At 42.6% G+C, this 19,781-nt stretch overlaps 1 protein-coding gene across 2 annotated transcripts in view; it reads left to right on the top strand.

Annotated features, from left to right (window-relative positions):
- CDH23 (cadherin related 23) overlaps nucleotides 1-19,781 on the top strand; it is a 555,581-nt gene that overhangs the window by 251,026 nt on the left and 284,774 nt on the right. For both annotated transcript variants that reach the window (XM_043519492.1, XM_038408394.2), the window contains one exon: nucleotides 2,753-2,831. In XM_043519492.1, the coding sequence (XP_043375427.1) occupies nucleotides 2,753-2,831 (79 nt within the window). The remainder of the gene's footprint in view (nucleotides 1-2,752; nucleotides 2,832-19,781) is intronic.

Here is a 19,781-nt window from a genome sequence, read left to right as displayed (position 1 = left end):
CTAGGATAAACCTGCACCAACATAAACGGTACTATTCCTGTACCATCACTAGCCCTCCTTCCCCAGCAGTTGCTTTCCCTTTGAAATGTACGGCACGACTTGTGACACTTATCATTCTGAGCTGCTCCTTCCCTTTTGACAGGCGATGAGTGAACTGTCAGATAGGCCAATGCCGAATCCGGTGTCTTTGGAATGGAGAAGCACTTTAGTTTGCCATTGAGCAACTGGAGGCTCCTCTCCCATGGGAATAGTAAATTGAAGTGTACCACATTTGGGAAGTGAGCACTGAATTGTATGCATTGAAGTCTCTCTTTCTTTCTCTCTCCCTTCCTCCTTTCTGCTTTCTTCCCTCTCCTCTCTAAATCCCAGCTCTTAGCTCCCACCTGCCTCAGTTTCCCTACCCCCCCCCCACCAGCTGCTAAATACCATTTTTTTTTTTGTACTTGCTGATTTGGAAATCACAATTACTCCTGGTGATTTAAAGGTGCTCTAATGGCTGCTGGATCCCAGTAGCTGAGTGCTGCTCAAAGGTCAGTTACCTGGCAGAAATGCTTAATGCTATCAAATTGCAGATTTACGTGGAGTTTGTTGAAATGCCATTGGAGGTTGAGGAGAGAAATATACATGGCCCAAAAAACTTCACTTTTATTACAGCCAGTTTCATATATTCTCCACTTAGTCCCTCTGTGCTTCATTGAGTCAGACTGCTGCTCTGAAAGTGGGGGACGGAAAGTCTGAATTTCTGTGGGAGACGCTCTCTCAGTGGTTTCTCCAAGGTAGCTCAAGGCCGTTTTTAATTTCTAAATGAGATTTTGATGTCATGGGATCACGTCTATCTCCTGCACTGTCAATGAGGTTCCCCTCTGTTTGACTTGTGTACTTTGATTTGTGCAAACACACAGACACTGACAGGTATTGCATTTTTGCCTGCTTTAAATATTTTCACATGCTTAGGCAGGCATGCACAGACACTCATATGTATGTAAGCACATACACAGGACCAAGTATGCATACACCTAGACACCCACACCTAGGGACCCAAATATGCACATATATGCACTGCATACACTTAAATACACACATTGTCATGCATGCACAGTGACAAGATTTTTTTTTTAAATTCAGTGCAGTTCATAAAAAAAGCTGTAGTTGTAAAGAAAAACCGAACCAGTAAGGTTAGTTAAATAAATGGTGGAAACTCGAGGGCTCCAACCTTCAGCTGATGAATTGTGACATTGGTGGAATGCAGCCAATGCCAGTGTGTTGCGCTTCCTCATTAGACATGCAAATGCTACTGACATTTTCTCTCAGGGTGAAATAAATGCCTCTTTTCCCGCTCTCAATAAACCAATGAAAACAGAGCAGCTTAAAATCATAAATGTGTTCACACTACATTAATTACTGTTTTGTGCATATGCGATGTGCCCATGCATGGACTTACTGCAGTCTCATAAATGAAGCCAAAGCTAGAGAAGCCAGATAGCGAATTCACATACATGAATAACATTTCTGGTCCTAAAACTAATCCTTGGTCAGTCTTTGTCCATTTACTGTTTACTTGGGGCTCTTAGGCTTGTCCATGCTTTTGGCTTTTCATGGGACTGCCTGTCATGTGACTTTCCTGAAGGAGCTGGTGTAAGTGGCTGTCTGACAGAGGCAACCATCCATAGACTGACCCCTGTTCAGAGCTTTGTTCTGACCCTCGTTCTGTCTATAGCTTTCGAATAAAATGTAACAAATCTTTGTAGTTCTTCCAGTCAATCAGATAGCTGGCCAGCTCTGATTAGTATCTCTGTTTGCCAAGAAAGCCTCATTCAAAGAACACTGAAGACAAAAACCAAAAGAAATCAGAACTGAAAATCTCAGGGCAGGTAGAATCCATGTATCAACCATTGTTGAGATGTAGGGTGGAAGAACGATTGCCGTCTGGGATATGAGGGCTGAAGCCCCAAGCTGAGGAAGTTATTGCTCAATGGAAGCTATTTTTCTAAAATTAAAGTCTATATGTTTTGTTATAAACTTTAAAAATTCCAGTTCGTGTATCTGTTATAGTCTTAGTCTTTTTGCCTTGAATGTGCTACAGCTTCCTTTACCCTCTGCTGAGATTTCTCTGTTTTAGCTCCCAGTGTTAAGTGACCCTCTCAGCTCAAGCATTAATTGCAACATTCACCTTGGTGACCTAGCTTCAAATTCGTCTACTATAGGTAAAGGTGGCAAATGACAGTGAAGTGAGTTTGTTGGTGTCATCATAGTCCCTGGTGCACATTTGTTCACTTCACAAAACTACCACATGATTTGTCTCAATCTGCTCAGATGACCTTGTGTTACAGATCTAGTTCTGCCTTGGGTATGACAGGTCAAGACCAAGATATGTTGGCACAGTTTTGTTGGAGGCACAGGACTTGAATAGCAAAGGGTGTTGCAGGACAGAAATAATCTTCTTTGGTGGAGCTGTGTGCAGGAAACGTTTATAGGGCCTTTCTGCACCGTGCCTTGTCCTGTTCATGGGTAGCTCCTGATTCTCACATATACTTAGAACGCTATTAAAAAAAACCAAACAATTACATTAGCAATGTACTTCAACTGTTATACTTGCTTTGTCATGAAGTTCTGTGATTCACTCAGTTCTTCTCATCCCCTCAGTGCATGTGAGACAAGTCTTGCACATCCTGCAGTCTAATAAAACACAGGAAAATGATACAATGGAAAGTCTACAGGGCCTGGAACGTTGACATCTTCCTTTCCTTCCTAGGGTACAACTGTGTGTATGATAACGGCAATTGACCAGGACAAAGGACGGCCCAGGGGTATTGGATACACCATTGTCTCAGGTAAGTCATATGGAGACCATATCATGAGCCCATGGTTGGCGTATGTTGGAGGTGAGGGAAGAATTGGCCTCTTAAAGAGCTTTCACTTACTCTGTCCAAACTTTGAAAAACTATTTTTATTAAACTAACTACTTATTTGTGATTTTATTGGTCTGTAGTCAGTTCTTTAATACCAAACATGCTGATTACCAAAGTCTACTGGAATAACTGAAATCTCTGTTTTCTGATGAACCTCTTTTGCCTTCAGTGATGTCACAATCCATTGTTAGTGATGTCTCAATTCTCTTGACTGGAAATGGTTATTTTACCTACTTTTTGCCACTGTTTTATATTGTGACCTTTCAGAGTTTAGTAACATGCAAGGTACATGCAGCATGACTCTGCATGTTCCCAGCACCAACTGTGCACTACTTGCTTTGTGCACGTTTGGATGAGTCTCTTGCTCAGGGGTGGGCCACATCAGGTATCTGAAATTGTATGAAGGGCCGGTTAGGGGGAGGCTCTGCCTCCCCAAACAGCCAGGCATAACCTGGCCCATCCACCCCCACCCCTGGCCCCCTTGCCCCTAACTGTCCCCCACCATCCCATTCAACACCGTCCCTCTTCCTGATTGCCCCCCTGGGACTCCTGCCCTCTATCCAAGCCCCCCCCAGCTCCCTTCCCCCATACCTGCTGCCTGGAGCACCAGTGGCTGGCAGCGCAGCTGCACCAGGATAGGCCGCCTCGCCCAGCAGCACAGAGCACTGGGTCAGGCTGGGCTTTGCAGCCCTGCTGCTCAGTGTGTTGCACCACACGGCAGCATGGCTGCAGGGGACGGGGGGCAGCCTCCTGGGCCAGGAGCTCAGGGGCAGGACAGTCCCGTGGGCCAGATGTGGCCTGCAGGCCATAGTTTGCCCACCTCTGGTCTAGCTCATATCGGAATGCAGTTCACTGTTCTGGATGTATTCCACTGGCCCAAGGCTGTATGCAGTTCACCTTATACAAAGTAGCAGGTCTGCAAGGGGATTAGGAGAGCCCTTAGGCATTTGGCCATGATAGTGTTGCTTTTAGAAAAAGAATATATGTAATGGTGGACAGTGTAGTACACAATTATTTTCATGAGTTAAGGATCACTGAATAACTTACAAGTGATGGAGTAAAACAAAAGTTTAAGTATGGTCATAACTAAGGAATAGTTCCATTTCATACTGCACCAAAGAGGATGTCTGCAGATGGCTAGGCATAAGCATTTTGTTGTTACAGTTGTCATGTTATTGATATAGTTATGGAAATAGTGTGATTTATTACCTACTGAATTACTGAGACCATTTTCTGTAGCTCCTAAGTGTTCCCTAGTTATCTCCCATTAAAGTATTTGCCTGGCCTGGCATGACTCTGCTTAATTTGTGAGATTTAGTAGGATTACAGCACAAGTTGGTATGGTTACATGCTATTTTCTGAATGAATTTAGTTCTGGTGAAAGAAGCTGAATTAATTGTGTAAGAGCTGGCTTTCACCTCCCACCACCAGTCTCTCTTAATCCTACCTGTATGTACCACCTCAAAGAGTGAGGGAGTAATTCACTCCCTCATACATATTCTTCCTTCTCCTGGGGCTGCCATCACATTATGCCCTCGGTGGTTCTTCTTCTTCTTCTTCTTGGTCAGTAGACATTTCCCATGCTCCACTGGGACAATGGGCCAGAAAACAACTGCTTGTGGGAGAGGTTTGCTTAGTCTATGCCCTTTAATTGCTTCTTTGGAGCAATCTAAAACCACCTGAGTTATAGTAAAGCTTGATTAATAAAGATAGAATCTGATTTCAGAAAAAACCTGAATGCAATTTGTCCTCCTTTCTGCATGGATTCCACTAGTTCAAGGCTAAAATACATGCAGGTAGTTACAAGGAAATAAGCATTATCTTCTGTTTACCATACATACATCCTTTCTCTTCAGCTTGACACTGACCCCTTTTGCAGGCCTCTATTTGAGGGACATGGCCTTGCATCTCAGGTGTCCCATGTTGCCCTTCCTCTCTCTCTCGTTCTCTGGGATCCCAGCCCTTCAAAGTTTGTGATGCCTTTTTAATAATGGTGGTTTGGACAGAATCCAGTGGCATATCACTGGATAGACTTGAAATCAGACGAAGGTTTTTAACCATCAGAGGAGTGAAGTTTTGGAATAACCTTCCAAGGGAAGCAGTGGGGGCAAAAGATCTATCTGGTTTTAAGATTCTACTCGATAAGTTTATGGAGGAGATGGGATAATGGGATTTTGGTAAGTAATTGATCTTTAAATATTCAGGGTAAATAGGCCAAATCCCCTGAGATGGGATATTAGATGGATGGGATCTGAGTTACTATAGAAAATTCTTTCCTGGGTATCTGGCTGGTGAATCTTGCCCATATGCTCAGGGATTAGCTGATTGCCATATTTGGGGTCGGGAAGGAATTTTCCTCCAGGGCAGATTGGAGAGGCCCTGGAGGTTTTTCACCTTCCTCTGTAGCATGGGGCATGGTTGACTTGAGGGAGGCTTCTCTGCTCCTTGAAGTCTTTGAACCATGATTTAAGGACTTCAATAGCTCAGACATGGGTGAGGTTTTTCATAGGAGTGGGTGGGTGAGATTCTGTGGCCTGCGCTGTGCAGGAGGTCGGACTAGATGATCAGAATGGTCCCTTCTGACCTTAGTATCTATGAATCAAGTATGCAAAGCTAGGTTACAGCAGCATTTCAGCAATGGAGTGTTTGAGCAGGTGTCGTCTCTTTGGTGAAGTGTAACAATCTGTGTCCTCCATGCAATGACTATTGTACCCTGTGTATGCTCACTGTTCCCACCCTCTCCTCCACATCTCACTCTGGAGTTACTTCAGAGCTTTCTTTTTCAAAGCCTAGTGTTTCAAATAGGTCTTTGATATTGCCTGCACCTCAATAAGCCTGAAGTGTCAGAGCAGCTTGATGCTGGCTTTCATGTCCATTGTCCCTGGCTGGAAGTTTTAGTCTGAATTCAGCTCAATCTGTCTTTAAAAATACTGGGATTATACATTTGTATAATTCCCTTTTAACGTTTTTTTTCTGATATACATACAATATGTATTAACTAACCGATTGATGCTGACCTGTCACACAGGGATATCAATCAGAGCAAATTGCAGTGGTGGGTTTTTTGTGATGTAGACACTGATTCACTGGGAACTAGACATGGACCACAATCATTTCACAGAGGCCATCAATCAACCTTCAGATGGTAAAAAATGTTGAGCAACTGCTGACCTGTGCTGCATTCAAACCCATGGCCTAGAAGTGAAAGGCTCTGTTATCCAATTACTCCTCTCCCAAGGTCCATTGTATAGGCTAATCCTCTGGAATGTCATTTTCCGAGTGCTGCTCAGTATATAGCTATCACCTTTACGTTTCTGCGTTGGCATGGCTGTTGAGTTTGTCTTGGGATAAGTGTGTATTCCCATTAATAATGACACTCGGTTTTCCCACTTACAAAATTGTAGCTTTTGCCTGTGTTCCTAAATCGTGGCTTTGCTGCTCCTATCCCTTTTATCCGTTCCTATGTGGCCAGCGTGAGGCCCGGAGATGTCGGGGAGAGGGGCAGGTTCCTCCTCAGCCTTCTATGCACTAGACTTTTAGGGGAAATTTCCCCCTAGTGTTGGCAATGCTGGGAACACAAGTGTAAACAAAGCGCCAATGATCACAAGCATTTTTACCCATTTGATCTGTAGGCCTAATCTAAGGAGAATTAGACTATGCGGTAGTAATATCCCCGATGTCCTGCCTACATTAGTGCTACTGACTACATTAGGAGTCTCAATGGTAATAATGGAACAGTAGGAGATTTCCCAATAAATAGTGTAGACTCAGCCCTTATGTGATACTGCATGTTTTCATTGCTTTCGGCAACCTGTTGTGCTCAGCTATATCATGCGTGAGCAGAATTTCCAACAACATTTCTCTTTCCACACAGGTTGCCTTGTACTTCTAAAATCAAGTTCCCTGAAGCACAGCCCTGGATTGGCCTTGAAAAATGTTTAGGGTTGAGGAACATTTGTGGTGTGAACATGGCCTTTCTCATCCCTCTGACTTTTGGGGAATATTCTGTAATTGCCGTCACCTAGAGGTCACCCTTCTTGCCAAAAGGCTGTACGCTGACAACATTTTAGCCATGAACCCCACTTGGCCTGTTCTCTCTGCTCCTACAGGTTCCCAAGCGATCTCAAGTTCTTTGTTGTGGCCTGATTTTCTCACATTCGTTCTTTACTTTGAATTTTGATTGATTTTTATGTCACAGAAGAATTCTTAATAGCTTATTCCCCCACCCCCTCAAGTGGACGATCCTTTTAAAAACAATACCACATGATATTAAAACACTGATTTAATTATTAACCAATCTAAGTTTATTAACCAATTAGGATGTTTTTACTATGTTATTAGCCAATTGCTGTTGATAAAATAATACTTAGTCATTTTGCTGTGAGAATAATATATATAAACTAAATATTTCCCCTGTCATACTGTTTAAATATGAATCTATAGTACTATAATAAATGGAAAAATGAATTCACACTACTGTAGCTCTTTTGGGTAATCGCTAATTTGGCTCCTGAACCACTGAGGTCTCGGTATCACTGCTCTAGTCGGTGTGAAAGGGAACTAACAGTATTACAGATCTATATGGGAAGTCGAAGTTTTAGCTTTGAAGAAATGTGATTTTTCTCTTCTCTTCACTTTTAGGTATTTTCTTTTAGCTTGTCAACTGCTATACAAAACAGACTGTGGCTAGACTTCAAATATTTTTTTCTGTCTGCTGGCCCAAATCTGCAAAACAAATGAGCGTGCATGCATTTTACAGGTCAGCTAAGTTTGCTCATGTTCATGTCAGGCTCTCTACTCTATTAAAACCCCATGGCTGATTTTTAAAAGCAAGCAAACAACCCCCAAATTTCAGCTTAACATATGCTATGTTTATATTTTTTGTTTTGTTCCTTTCTTAAAGTAGCCATTAACCTGTTTTGTGAATGTGTCCCATGACCTGGCTAGTGTCAGTCTTGTCTGTGCTGGTCCAACCCTTACCCAGTCAAGATATAGTGGGAATAAACCAAAAGAGTGCGTGTGCGTGTGGGGGGGTGTTGTGAATTGACAGTCAGAGTCAGATATACGCAAAGACACTTGGATTTGCTTGAATATGCCAATAACTTAATCACTACCCCTGGATCTAGCCTTGTGGGGTGAGGGGATGGGCAGCTATTGTAGGAGACAATTAATCATCAAGAATACATTAAAGCCACAAGCGATTAAACTGTTTTGCATTTTTGGAGAAAGCCGAAAACACAGGAAGTTAAAAATATTTTTGAAACTGTCCATCTGTCATCCCTCTTGATAACCTAAGTACTTTCCAGTATGATAGTGTTGCTGAGGTCTGAGGAGTAGCACATTCATGGACAGAAAAAGAGAAGGATTTGAAGTTAAAGGTAGGTATGGAGCACCAAGTGAATGGACTGCCTAATGTATGCCAGAGAATAAGTTGAAGCATATTGGGCCTATTCTAATCTCATTTATATCAGTTTCAAATGGCATATCTTTAATTTTTGCTCCTCATTTACCCCAGCGCAACAGCAGAATCAGGTGTACCGGGTTGAAATATAAAGCAGTGGAAGACTCACAGTAATCTGTGTCCTGAGATGGGATAAAGGAATGTTGCTCCCTCACTCCGAGTCCCTCACTATGCCTTTACAGTTTGGTTTACACCAAAAGTTTCCTGTATTCTGGGATAAAACCTCCAGGTTCCCAGCTTCTGCTTTTAACTGAGTTGTAACCAATTATTGACATGGGTTTGTGTCCACAAACGACGACATGACTGAACCTTGGTTAGTATCTTCATCTGCTAACAGTGTTTCAGTCATGCCAGAGACCAAGATTAAACTCACGGGAATCTATTACCAGCACAGCATGCTCTAGTTGTGGACCTCCTAACAGTGCTTATGGAATGGGATTGGCCAGATTGTGACACCCCAGAGTGCATTGCCCCCTGTGTTGCTGGTACTGCTCTATAGTCATGTCTTTGGGGCACTCTATCCACTGCTGAAACATTAAGGGGTAGTTCCCCGTTATGTCTGCAGGATGCTCTAATACAAACCTAGTCAGGAAGTATGGCATGTGGGGGTACACACGTTTAATTTTAATGGCAGAAAAGTGGTGATGTGGCCACAGCCTGAACAGTTACTTGTAACTTGTTAAGAGGATGCTTCCTCGAGCTAGTTACAAAATCCCTGTTGCTGATGACTAGCCCTCTGTCTTTTCCACTTAAGAAAGAGGTGGTTTAAATTCATGATTCATTAAACTCATGCTGGCAGGTCAATTTAGGCTCAAAATTTAAATGTTATAAAAATAAGCATGAACAGAAATGACTCTGACTTCTTTGAATCAAGTCTCTTTAAAATTTCCAGGCCAATAGTGCGTGTGTGTGTTTGTGCCTTTTGGTGGTTTTTTTGGAGGAATACGTTACCTTCTCATATGTTATATTCCAAACATTGAAACATTCTGTTAATGCAGCCTTGCAAAATTCTACTCACACAAGGCAAATAGTTTTCTGGCAGTCAAATAAAACATCATTAATTTGTCATTATCCTTAATCATTATAGTAAAAGTCAATGAGTAGATTTTGTGCCTAGGCAGGTAAATTTTCATGACCATTTTGCAAAGCTGTATAACATATGGGTATCAGGAAGTTAATTGAATTAGCAAGTGACTGTAAGCAAAAGTGAAAATGAAGAATAATAACAATAGCTAGCTAGCTCTTATACAGCACATCTCATCAGTAGATCTCAAGGTGCTTTACAAAGGAAGATAAACCTCACTATCTCCACTTGACAGATGCGGAAACCAAGACAGGGATGGGAAGTGACCTGTTCCAGGTCAACCAGAAGACCAGTAGCAGAGCTGGGAATAGAACCCAGGTCTCCTGAGTTTGCCAGTGCTAGTGTCTAGGCAACACTATCTCTATCTACTAATTTAATCTGTTTGTATTGTCCACTGTGAAAGTACAGCAACAAGTAAATTGGATGTTTATCATTTTTTCCATTTTAATAAATTATGGTGTTAATATCACTGGGAAGCACATTTAAAAAAAAATTCGGAATCAAAAATTGACATTGTCCATTTCAGCCCCCCATCTCTCTTAGATGTGCATTAGATTGTGTCTTCGGGATATACTGCAGACACTCTTATTTATGCAGCTATCTACAAGCACAAGGTTCTCATGACAGAAAAACAATAACACTACAAGATTAACCATATAAAATAAGTCTTAAGGTGTAATCACATACTGTTTGGTTACAAAGAGATTGTAGTATGAAATCATACAGAATTCAACATTCTCATCCTTTTTTTGGTTGGCATAGCTGAGGAGTCCACTGTTTCCAGCTAGCTGGCTGGCTTGTCTACATACTAACTAAAAGATTTCTTCCCTCAATGAAGAAATCCTTTTTTAAATTTGTTTTTCCTGAGTTAATTAATATGCTTCTCTCCATGTAAACATTTAACTATTTTGACAATTTTTTTGAAATTTGAATTTTAATGAATAATTTCATTGAAAAATCTACATTTTAAAACTTTCTCTAAACTCTACACTTAACCGGTATGGAGATAGCAATATCAGAAGCCACCAGCGGCTTGTCTACACTAAGGCTTCCATTAGTGCAGCAGAACTATTGATAGCAATGATGGGAAATTTTTCTGCAAGTTTTCCCTAGAGAGGTCATGTCTGTAGAAGCAATGTAGTGGGAAAAAATGTTAGAGGGGTAAGGAGGCAGGCTGTTTTTCTTGACTTTCTGAATTCTGCATGTGGGGCTAAACCTGTGCAGTGTAATCTTTACTGATGATTTTGGTTATAGCCAACATTGTTCAAGGGAATAGGGATCCCTGTGCATACAGTAAGTGGAATTCAATTAGGAAAAGACTGTCCTTGATCTAAGTCCACTCATTTCTCTCCTAACAAGCAATTAACACACAAACTCGGTCAAACCTTTCTTGATTCCTCACAAAGCGGGTCAACAATACTAAAAACAAGAGAAAATAAATAACATCTGAGCCTGAAAGAACAAGAGCAAGGTTCTTGTAGGGAGCAATAGTGAAAATAATGATGGTTGTGGGGGTACATGCTAGTTAACACTGAACACCATCCAAAAATCAGACTGCAAGCAGCCTTCTCTCACACTGCTGTACAGAATCATCGAAGTTCACTAGCTGCCTTGGCAGGTTGGTGATGCTCAGCACTTGAGGTCAGGGCTCCATTTGAAGGACAGATCATTAATTCAGCAAAGTAATCCACGACTCCTTTTGTGGCAGATTTATGGAGATAGCCTCTGTCCCGAGGACTCTGCCTCATCATCTTTCATTTTCCAGGCAAAGCAAGTGACTTGTTATATAACATGACATGTTCTAGATAAGACTTTTCATTTAGGGGAGCTCTCTGGGCTAAGGGAGATTGATTTCCTGGAACCATCCAGGGTGCATCAGGTGATGGGAAGGCAGCAAAACTAGTGTTGGGTGTTCAGGGCCTTATTAGCCTCAAGAAAGACAGAAACTAAAGCTGGCTGGATGTTAGCTGCTGCATTTACAATTCTCAGAACCCCGTTGTGCCATTTTAACTATTGTTCCTCCCCTCCTAACCCTGTTTTTAGCATCCTGCCCCCTTGGGGGAAGTGGGAGCAAGCAGCCCCAGTGTTCCAGACTGCAAGGCACCCAGTGACTGCTGCTGTCCATGGCTGTGCAAAGGCCATACAAGTTGGGGAAAGCTTTTTACTTGCCCCCCATGGCTTAGGCACAGAGTGACCACCAATGTATTGCGGGAAATGCTACTAGTGTGTGAGAACCAGAGCTTTCATTGTTGGGGTAATCTGAGGCATGCAGTGGGCAAGGTGAGAGATTCAGGATATGCCAACTGAGGATCTGGCCCTATTTTCTTGGTGTTTGATTCCAGGCTGTTCTACATCTTTACCTCAGTACTTACCACGAGCTGACTACTTCTTCCCTAATGTTTTCACATTGGCTTCTCTCTCCCACTGCCCCACTAACTGGACTTGGCTTTCACCTATAGAACTTCACCCTCACCCCCACCCTACCACCACCACCTGGGGACTGGTTGAGAGTTTCTGCTCATTCAGTTCTGAGCTTCCTCATTTGCTGTTCCGCCAATGGGAGTCGTCCTCCCCCTAACCTGCAACTCCTGGAAGGACACACTAACTCATGTGACACACTGAGATGAAAAATGTCTATCGGTTTGCTAATGAGAAACTGGGGCTGTTAGCAGAGCTGTATAAGGAAATGCTCCGCACTGACACAGCCGGAGCATAATCCTGGGGTTTGGGACTTTAACAAAAAGCCGAACACTTTCATTTTCACCCAGAGCCTTTCTGGAAAAGGAAAGGGAGATTTTGCAGGTGGAGAACTATCATCTTGCCTCAGAAAATGGCTTTTGCTATGGAAATAGTGAAACTTCTCTGAAAAAAATTGGTTTCACGCAACTCTGACTTTACGTACTTGTACAGAACACTGAGAACTGAAGCTGAGGGGGAAAAGGAGCTGCATTTCAGAACAGAACCTCACCTACCAGTTCCTTAGCTGGGAACCAATTGTATGGTGCTGAGCACCCCTTGTTAGATATGGAGTACCTTTAACTCCTCTTGAAGTCAGTGGGAATTGAGGTTGCTTAGTACTTTGCAGGAACAGCTCATTGGAGAGCAGCATGTTTTCATACTAGTAGCTCCTGAATCCACCTAAGATACGGTGATTTTAATGGCATTTTAACAGCAGGATTTTCATAACTAAGTAGACACCAAAGGAACTTTGATGATAGTCAAGCCATGATAGGGCAAACTTAATGGTCCCCCTATATGTAAAACCCAAATCCAATGACTTACCCATCAGTGGGCATCTGTTTCAAATCGGGGTTTTTCCCCACATCTTCTGGCCTGCCATGTATATTTACAAGGGGTGAGAACTACAAAATGGTTCCATTCTGCTACCCTAAAAGCCTATGGGATGGTAAATGCAAAAGTGCAGAGGCACAAGCATATGTATGCTTGAACACCGTAAATCAAATTAGGAAAGCATGTTCCTTCACCTGTATAGAATAACTTCCAGCGATTATGGGGGTAATATCTAAATGGTGTATTTGATAAAAATACCACTAGTTTTTTGTGAAATCAGGTAAAGTGAAAAACGTACAGCACTGGGGCCTAGTCTAAGTCTTTCTCCATTGCATATGGATAGTTGTAGTTTGGTGTATGCAAAACTCCATCATGTTTCACTTTTTCAAGAGGCATAAACAAATCATTCTGGTTTCGATGTTTCATTCATGGGCCTGCATCCTGAGTTGTGACTTGGAGCAACTGAGAGGATGTGGGTGCTCCCCTGGGGCTGTTCTGTGCTGGGCCAGTCCCCCACCACAGGTGAGAGCAGCCTGTAGACCGCTCTAGCTTACACTGGTTGCCAGGGACCCTAAATAGTTGTTACAGCAATCTGGGGTGCAGGGATGAGTCGGCCAAGTTGCTCTTTCCCCCAGCCACATCCCCTGTATTGGCTGTAGGGGGAAGGGTAGCATAGAAACCAGTATGGCAGCTCAGTGCTACCCGAGAATCCTTTTATACAGGGCAGATCCTCCTCTGGCTGGTGAAGTGGCAGCTTTAGGGCAGCTTTGTGCTGGTAGAACAGTTGAGGGGAGGATCCAATCTATGGTCTGTAGTGACATGGTATGTTTTATTCTTCATCCTCCTTTGTAACATTATTAAGTTAAACTGATAACCTCCTTTTTCCCTTTAAATTTGCTTGTGTTCTAAAATGGAGGGGCATGAAATAAATATGCAGAACCCAGACTACTAATGTTCATAGTGAATAGAAGAATGCAGTAAACCAGCTCTCACACCTCCAACATCCGCCATTCAGCTAGTCAGCCTCCCGGCTTGCTAAAATCAGGGATGGGTCCAAGTGACAATGTTTTGGCTCTAGACACTCCCTGAAAAAGGTTAATATTCAGGATTTGGGTCCCCCCCGCCCGCCTCCGAGACACAGCTCTTCTCAGGATCTGGACTGGAGCATCAGAACCAAACTGGTAGAAATCTCACAAGAATATTTCCCTCTCTTCTCTACATGCTTGGGTTCCTCCCTCACATCATCCCATTTACCAGCTCCTTATATATTCCCTCTTCTCCTGAGATCTTCTGGGATATCATATAACTGCTCCAGAACTTCATGAGGTCTTCTGGAGTGGGGGTTGTAAGGTGCTTCTGACCCTCCTCCTCAATTTGGCTGGATATGACACCCACCTGTGATTGCTAAGAAATTATAGAAGAGATGGGGGGGGGGGGAGCTGCAATAGGAATTGTGACTGTGCCAATCTCTGCTGGACTATTGGGAGGACACCTACCACACACTCAGAAAACAGCTTGGAATGGTGCCCCTGTTTACTAGTCTTCCCCCTGTTTGGTAGTCTCAAAGGAGTAGCCAATTGTCTCCCCACATCAGAGAGTAGAAGGAGGGGCAGAGGAATAAAGACTTCTATACCCCATCTCACTGATGATTGTTATGTGACGTAGAGGAAATCCAGGTGTGTGGTGTGATGGCAGAGGGAGGTGGCCTTAGGGGCATAGGAAGGATATGTTGGAAACCAAAAAAATTGAACCTGCCCAGTTGAGACTTGGTTTTAAACAGAATCTAAGCCTTGCAGGTGGGCTTGATTCCAGTTACCCAAATCAAACCCCTTTTCACAGGTTACTCAAGGCTTGAGTTTTGACCCAGGTCTCCACAGTGAAAGTAAGTCCAACCCTGTCTGTTCCTAATTAATCCATCCCTTTTACTCCTCCCTAGAAAAAAAAACCCTTTCACTTTGTTTTCAAGTTGATCTTAAAATAAAAAAAAACCTGCACAAAACTTTCCCCTTAATATTATATAGAGATGCAGGATTCTTGATGCACATACATAGGACCAACTTGTACCATAAGGGTGGACACCAAAGAGTTAAATCAGACAGAAGGATTCATAGGCTCTGGAAAAGCAGCGGCTACCCCTGATGTCAAAGTGTCAATCTCCATGCGATTGACAAATTTCAGGTTCAGTGATGGATGGACAGCAGGGAGATTACACAAGGACAATCAATATGCCTTTCCCTGTACTTGAAGAGCCTTTGTAAAAGACAGTAGAAGAACGAGGCCCAGGGCTTCAGGGAGCTGGTGGGGCTCAGAGGTTTTGTGAAACCTCTAGAACATTTTTTTTAAATGATTTTTGTGAAACTTGCTAAATTTTGAAGATGGGAAAAAAAATCCCCCCCACCCTCCCCCTTAATTAAAGCTGTTGTACTCCAAGGGAAGTGTGAATTAAAAAATGTGATGCTGTGTTTGTCCAACTAAATAGGAGCCTTTGATAGAGAAGCAGTGTGGATATTGCTTGAAAGTAGTGCTTCCCCTGCTGCTTGTACTATTGGAGAATAATAGTTTTAAAATCATGCAGTAGCTCCTGAAGCATCTTTCTCCAAAGGCAAATGGAACTCATGCCCCCTTATTTTCCAGTTGTTTAAGTCAATCATTTGGCCAAATGAGATCTCACATCCCCAAATTAGGAGGTTGTTTAGCCTTCCCTTGGTAAATCCCACTAGGCACCCATCTGCATCTTTCGGTGTGTCAATATCTTTAAAAATCTGCCCCATGTCCCTAAACTGGACTTTAGAAGGGACAGCATGTCCTGGAAATAAGACCAATTAGTTTAATATATCCATTGCTGGTTGGCCTAAATTGTGCTGGCTTCTTCCCCATATACAAATCACTCCGAACTACCAGTGTGTTAAAGTCTTCTCAAATTCTACCTGCTGGGGGAAGACTTCCTATGTGATTTGTGTGATCAGAGCAGAACCTTTTTGTAGGAAGACCTGCTGATGGGTAGAAATATACCTCAGACCAAATTATTGATTGAAGGCTGTTTTCCACACTGCCAAAGCAAGGGAATGCGAGTGAGGGTGAGGTGGCGGCTGATGCTCTGGCTCTAGTTTATTAGGCAGCTTGGGTGTTTCTCTGGTGCTGTGAACCAACAGGCTGTGTTGTTACTTTGGCATCTTGCTTTGGCCTGCTGTCAATCCAGGGACAATCATAGTAAATACAGCTTCTATAATAGCTGCTTTAATTTCAAAGTGCTTCCCCAGCAAATGGTCTTCAGTAATTAAAACTATAAGTCAGCATCAGTTTGGGAAATGACTGAAAAGTGTGTGAAAGGGGCTGGCAGGCTTTTTTGGAGGGAGAAGTGGCGCTGAAGTCTGCATCTAGAAAGGGGTTTGGTGTTAGTATAGGGCCACTTGATTGGTATTATTTCCCAATATACTTGCAATCTGAATTGGAGAGAGACTGAACTTTTTCAGTAACCAAGCCAGAGAGCTACATTAAAGTGTTTGTTTGTTTTTTCCCCTTCCCTAAAGAATTTTGAGTCTAAATTGTGTGAAGTTATATTGTACTGGGTGGGCAAGATGCAAATAATTACACAGTGACCCAAATAGAAGTAAACATCATTCCATTTGACATTTTAAAAGTCAGATCCCTCAGTAGAGAGTTGGGATGTTGGATTCTGGCTTTTTTTGTTGTTTTTCTTTAAAAACAATACACATGCAGGAAAAAAAATTAAAATATTGAAGACTGAATCGTAGTGGGATTGCAATGTCTGTCTGTCTGTCTGTTTAAGGGGACTAGGAAAAATAGAAGAGTTCTTATGTTTTTACTCAGGCCTTGACTGGAAGAGTTTCCAGAAAGGTAGCAAGGAAGAGGATTTATTTATATTAAAAATGTATCAAAGAAGAAATGACAAAGGTAGAAATGCCATTTGGGGGTTATGTTGAGTTAAATGGCCCCTTGTATGGCTTCTGATGTCAGCAGGAAGCAGCTGTTGGATATGTGGAAGTGCAACCCATCCATAAGTCCCTGTATGAGTATGTTTGCTGCCAGAGGAGGGGAATGAGAGACATTTTGTGAACCTCAGTAGTCCAGTGCAGAAACAATCTGCATAAAAATCCCCCAGCATTTAATGTGTGTGTTTCTTTTGTATGCGGGGTTGTGAAAATTCATTCTATAAACTCCAGTCAAGCAATAAATGCATGAAAATCCAAGTGTACAAGGAACATACACTTTGGGACTATATTTGCCTTCTGCTCCCTGTTTACTTGGATGAAGCCCTCTGCAAGTTAAACAGGAGGCTAAATAAAAGGATGAAATGAACATTTATGAATTATGTCATCCTTTGGGAATGAGAGAAAATAGTGAGAAGGAAACAGAACTGAATGGAATCTTGTGTTGTATCACAATGACTTGATGTGAATATTTCCCATTAAATTTTTTCTTTCCGTTAAAATGTGGTTGGAAACAGGTTCAATCTGCTTAATACTTTTTTATACTACACTGGTGTACTCATTCATAATCCCTTATATTAGTGTCACACACATGGTGACTGCCACCGGCAGAAGACACACACTGCCCATTGTAAAAGGTAATATTTTATTTGTACATGAATTCTGCAAGTTCATTCATGATGATTAATTTCTCAGGGAACTTTCAGGCTTCTGGGTTGAGCAAATGAGTACAGTTTTCTGGCAATAGGTTTTCATTGCATTCAGTTCATGGAATCATGGAGAAGAAAGACCTATTGGTCTTGATTCTTAAAATCTTTTAGGTGCATGTTTGGATATGTAAGCCTACCACATTGAACTATGCATCTAATCACAGGTTTCAGAGTAGCAGCCGTGTTAGTCTGTATTCGCAAAAAGAAAAGGAGTACTTGTGGCACCTTAGAGACTAACAAATTTATTAGAGCATAAGCTTTCGTGAGCTACAGCTCACTTCATCGGATGCATTTGGTGGAAAAAACAGAGGAGAGATTTATATACACACACAGAGATTCCACCATGATTTCAACAATTTCCATCCCACCATCAACCTCAGCCTGGACCAGTCCACACAAGAGATCCACTTCCTGGACACTACGGTGCTAATAAGCGATGGTCACATAAACACCACCCTATATCGGAAACCTACTGACCGCTATTCCTACCTACATGCCTCTAGCTTTCATCCAGATCATACCACTCGATCCATTGTCTACAGCCAAGCGCTACGATATAACCGCATTTGCTCCAACCCCTCAGACAGAGACAAACACCTACAAGATCTCTATCATGCATTCCTACAACTACAGTACCCACCTGCTGAAGTGAAGAAACAGATTGACAGAGCCAGAAGAGTACCCAGAAGTCACCTACTACAGGACAGGCCCAACAAAGAAAACAACAGAACGCCACTAGCCATCACCTTCAGCCCCCAACTAAAACCCCTCCAACGCATCATCAAGGATCTACAACCTATCCTGAAGGACGAGCCATCGCTCTCTCAGATCTTGGGAGACAGACCAGTCCTTGCTTACAGACAGCCCCCCAATCTGAAGCAAATACTCACCAGCAACCACACACCACATAACAGAACCACTAACCCAGGAACCTATCCTTGCAACAAAGCCCGTTGCCAACTCTGTCCACATATCTATTCAAGGGATACCATCATAGGGCCTAATCACATCAGCCACACTATCAGAGGCTCGTTCACCTGCGCATCTACCAATGTGATATATGCCATCATGTGCCAGCAATGCCCCTCTGCCATGTACATTGGCCAAACTGGACAGTCTCTACGTAAAAGAATGAATGGACACAAATCAGACGTCAAGAATTATAACATTCAAAAACCAGTTGGAGAACACTTCAATCTCTCTGGTCACTCGATCACAGACCTAAGAGTGGCTATACTTCAACAAAAAAGCTTCAAAAACAGACTCCAACGAGAGACTGCTGAATTGGAATTAATTTGCAAACTGGATACAATTAACTTAGGCTTGAATAGAGACTGGGAATGGATGAGTCATTACACAAAGTAAAACTATTTCCCCATGGTATTTCTCCCTCCCACCCCACCCCCCACTGTTCCTCTGATATTCTTGTTAACTGCTGGAATTAGCCTACCTGCTTGTCACCATGAAAGGTTTTCCTCCTTTCCCCCCCCTGCTGTTGGTGATGGCTTATCTTAAGTGATCACTCTCCTTACAGTGTGTATGATAAACCCATTGTTTCATGTTCTCTGTGTGTGTATATAAATCTCTCCTCTGTTTTTTCCACCAAATGCATCCGATGAAGTGAACTGTAGCTCACGAAAGCTTATGCTCTAATAAATTTGTTAGTCTCTAAGGTGCCACAAGTACTCCTTTTCTTTATGCATCTAATGAAAGGCTACCCATTAAGGTGGTGTTTCAAAACAATGATGTCACAACCATAGTCAATCCATGACTGCTATGTTATCTCTCCCAGAAGTACCACTTTGAAGGGTTGTACCATACTTATCACGCTGCTATGTGTACCCATGTTGGGGAGGAAGAGTGGATACCTCCATATAGAGTTGTCCACAAATGTCACAAACCTATCTCCAGATAAAGCAAAAGTGACTATAGGAAAAGGCAAAAAAGCAGGTCCAGGGTCCAAAGCTGTGCTGGTTATTTACTTTCAATTTTAGACATCTGCTGAATTCTAAAATGTGCTTGTAAAAGAATATTGTGGTTTGGGATTCAGAATCCTTGAATATGATTGCCACAGGGTGGCTGGCCTGTTTAAATGAAGTAGCTCCTTTGCAAGAACAGGTGCTCTCAGTTTTTCCAATTAAGAGAGTGGGGAAACTCATGGGATTATAAAGAGCCAGGCTGTCAATAAAGGGGGGGGGGGGCAACAGGAGCTTCCTAGGAGAGGCCGTGAGAGTTCCCTAGAAGGCAAGACAGTGGGAACCCACTGAGGAAAAAGGGCCTCCAGGGATAAAACCCTGGGATGTGATGTTTAGTGAAAAAGGCAAGGAAGAACCTGCACAAGGCCCTGAAGCAGGAAGGACTGAAAGAGGCAAAGGG

This window comes from Dermochelys coriacea, chromosome 7, assembly GCF_009764565.3.
Source record: "Dermochelys coriacea isolate rDerCor1 chromosome 7, rDerCor1.pri.v4, whole genome shotgun sequence".
In the NCBI taxonomy this organism is placed as follows: Eukaryota; Metazoa; Chordata; order Testudines; family Dermochelyidae; genus Dermochelys; species Dermochelys coriacea.
The sequence above is the reverse complement of the archived record's forward strand: the minus strand, read 5'-3'. Positions and strand labels throughout refer to the sequence as shown.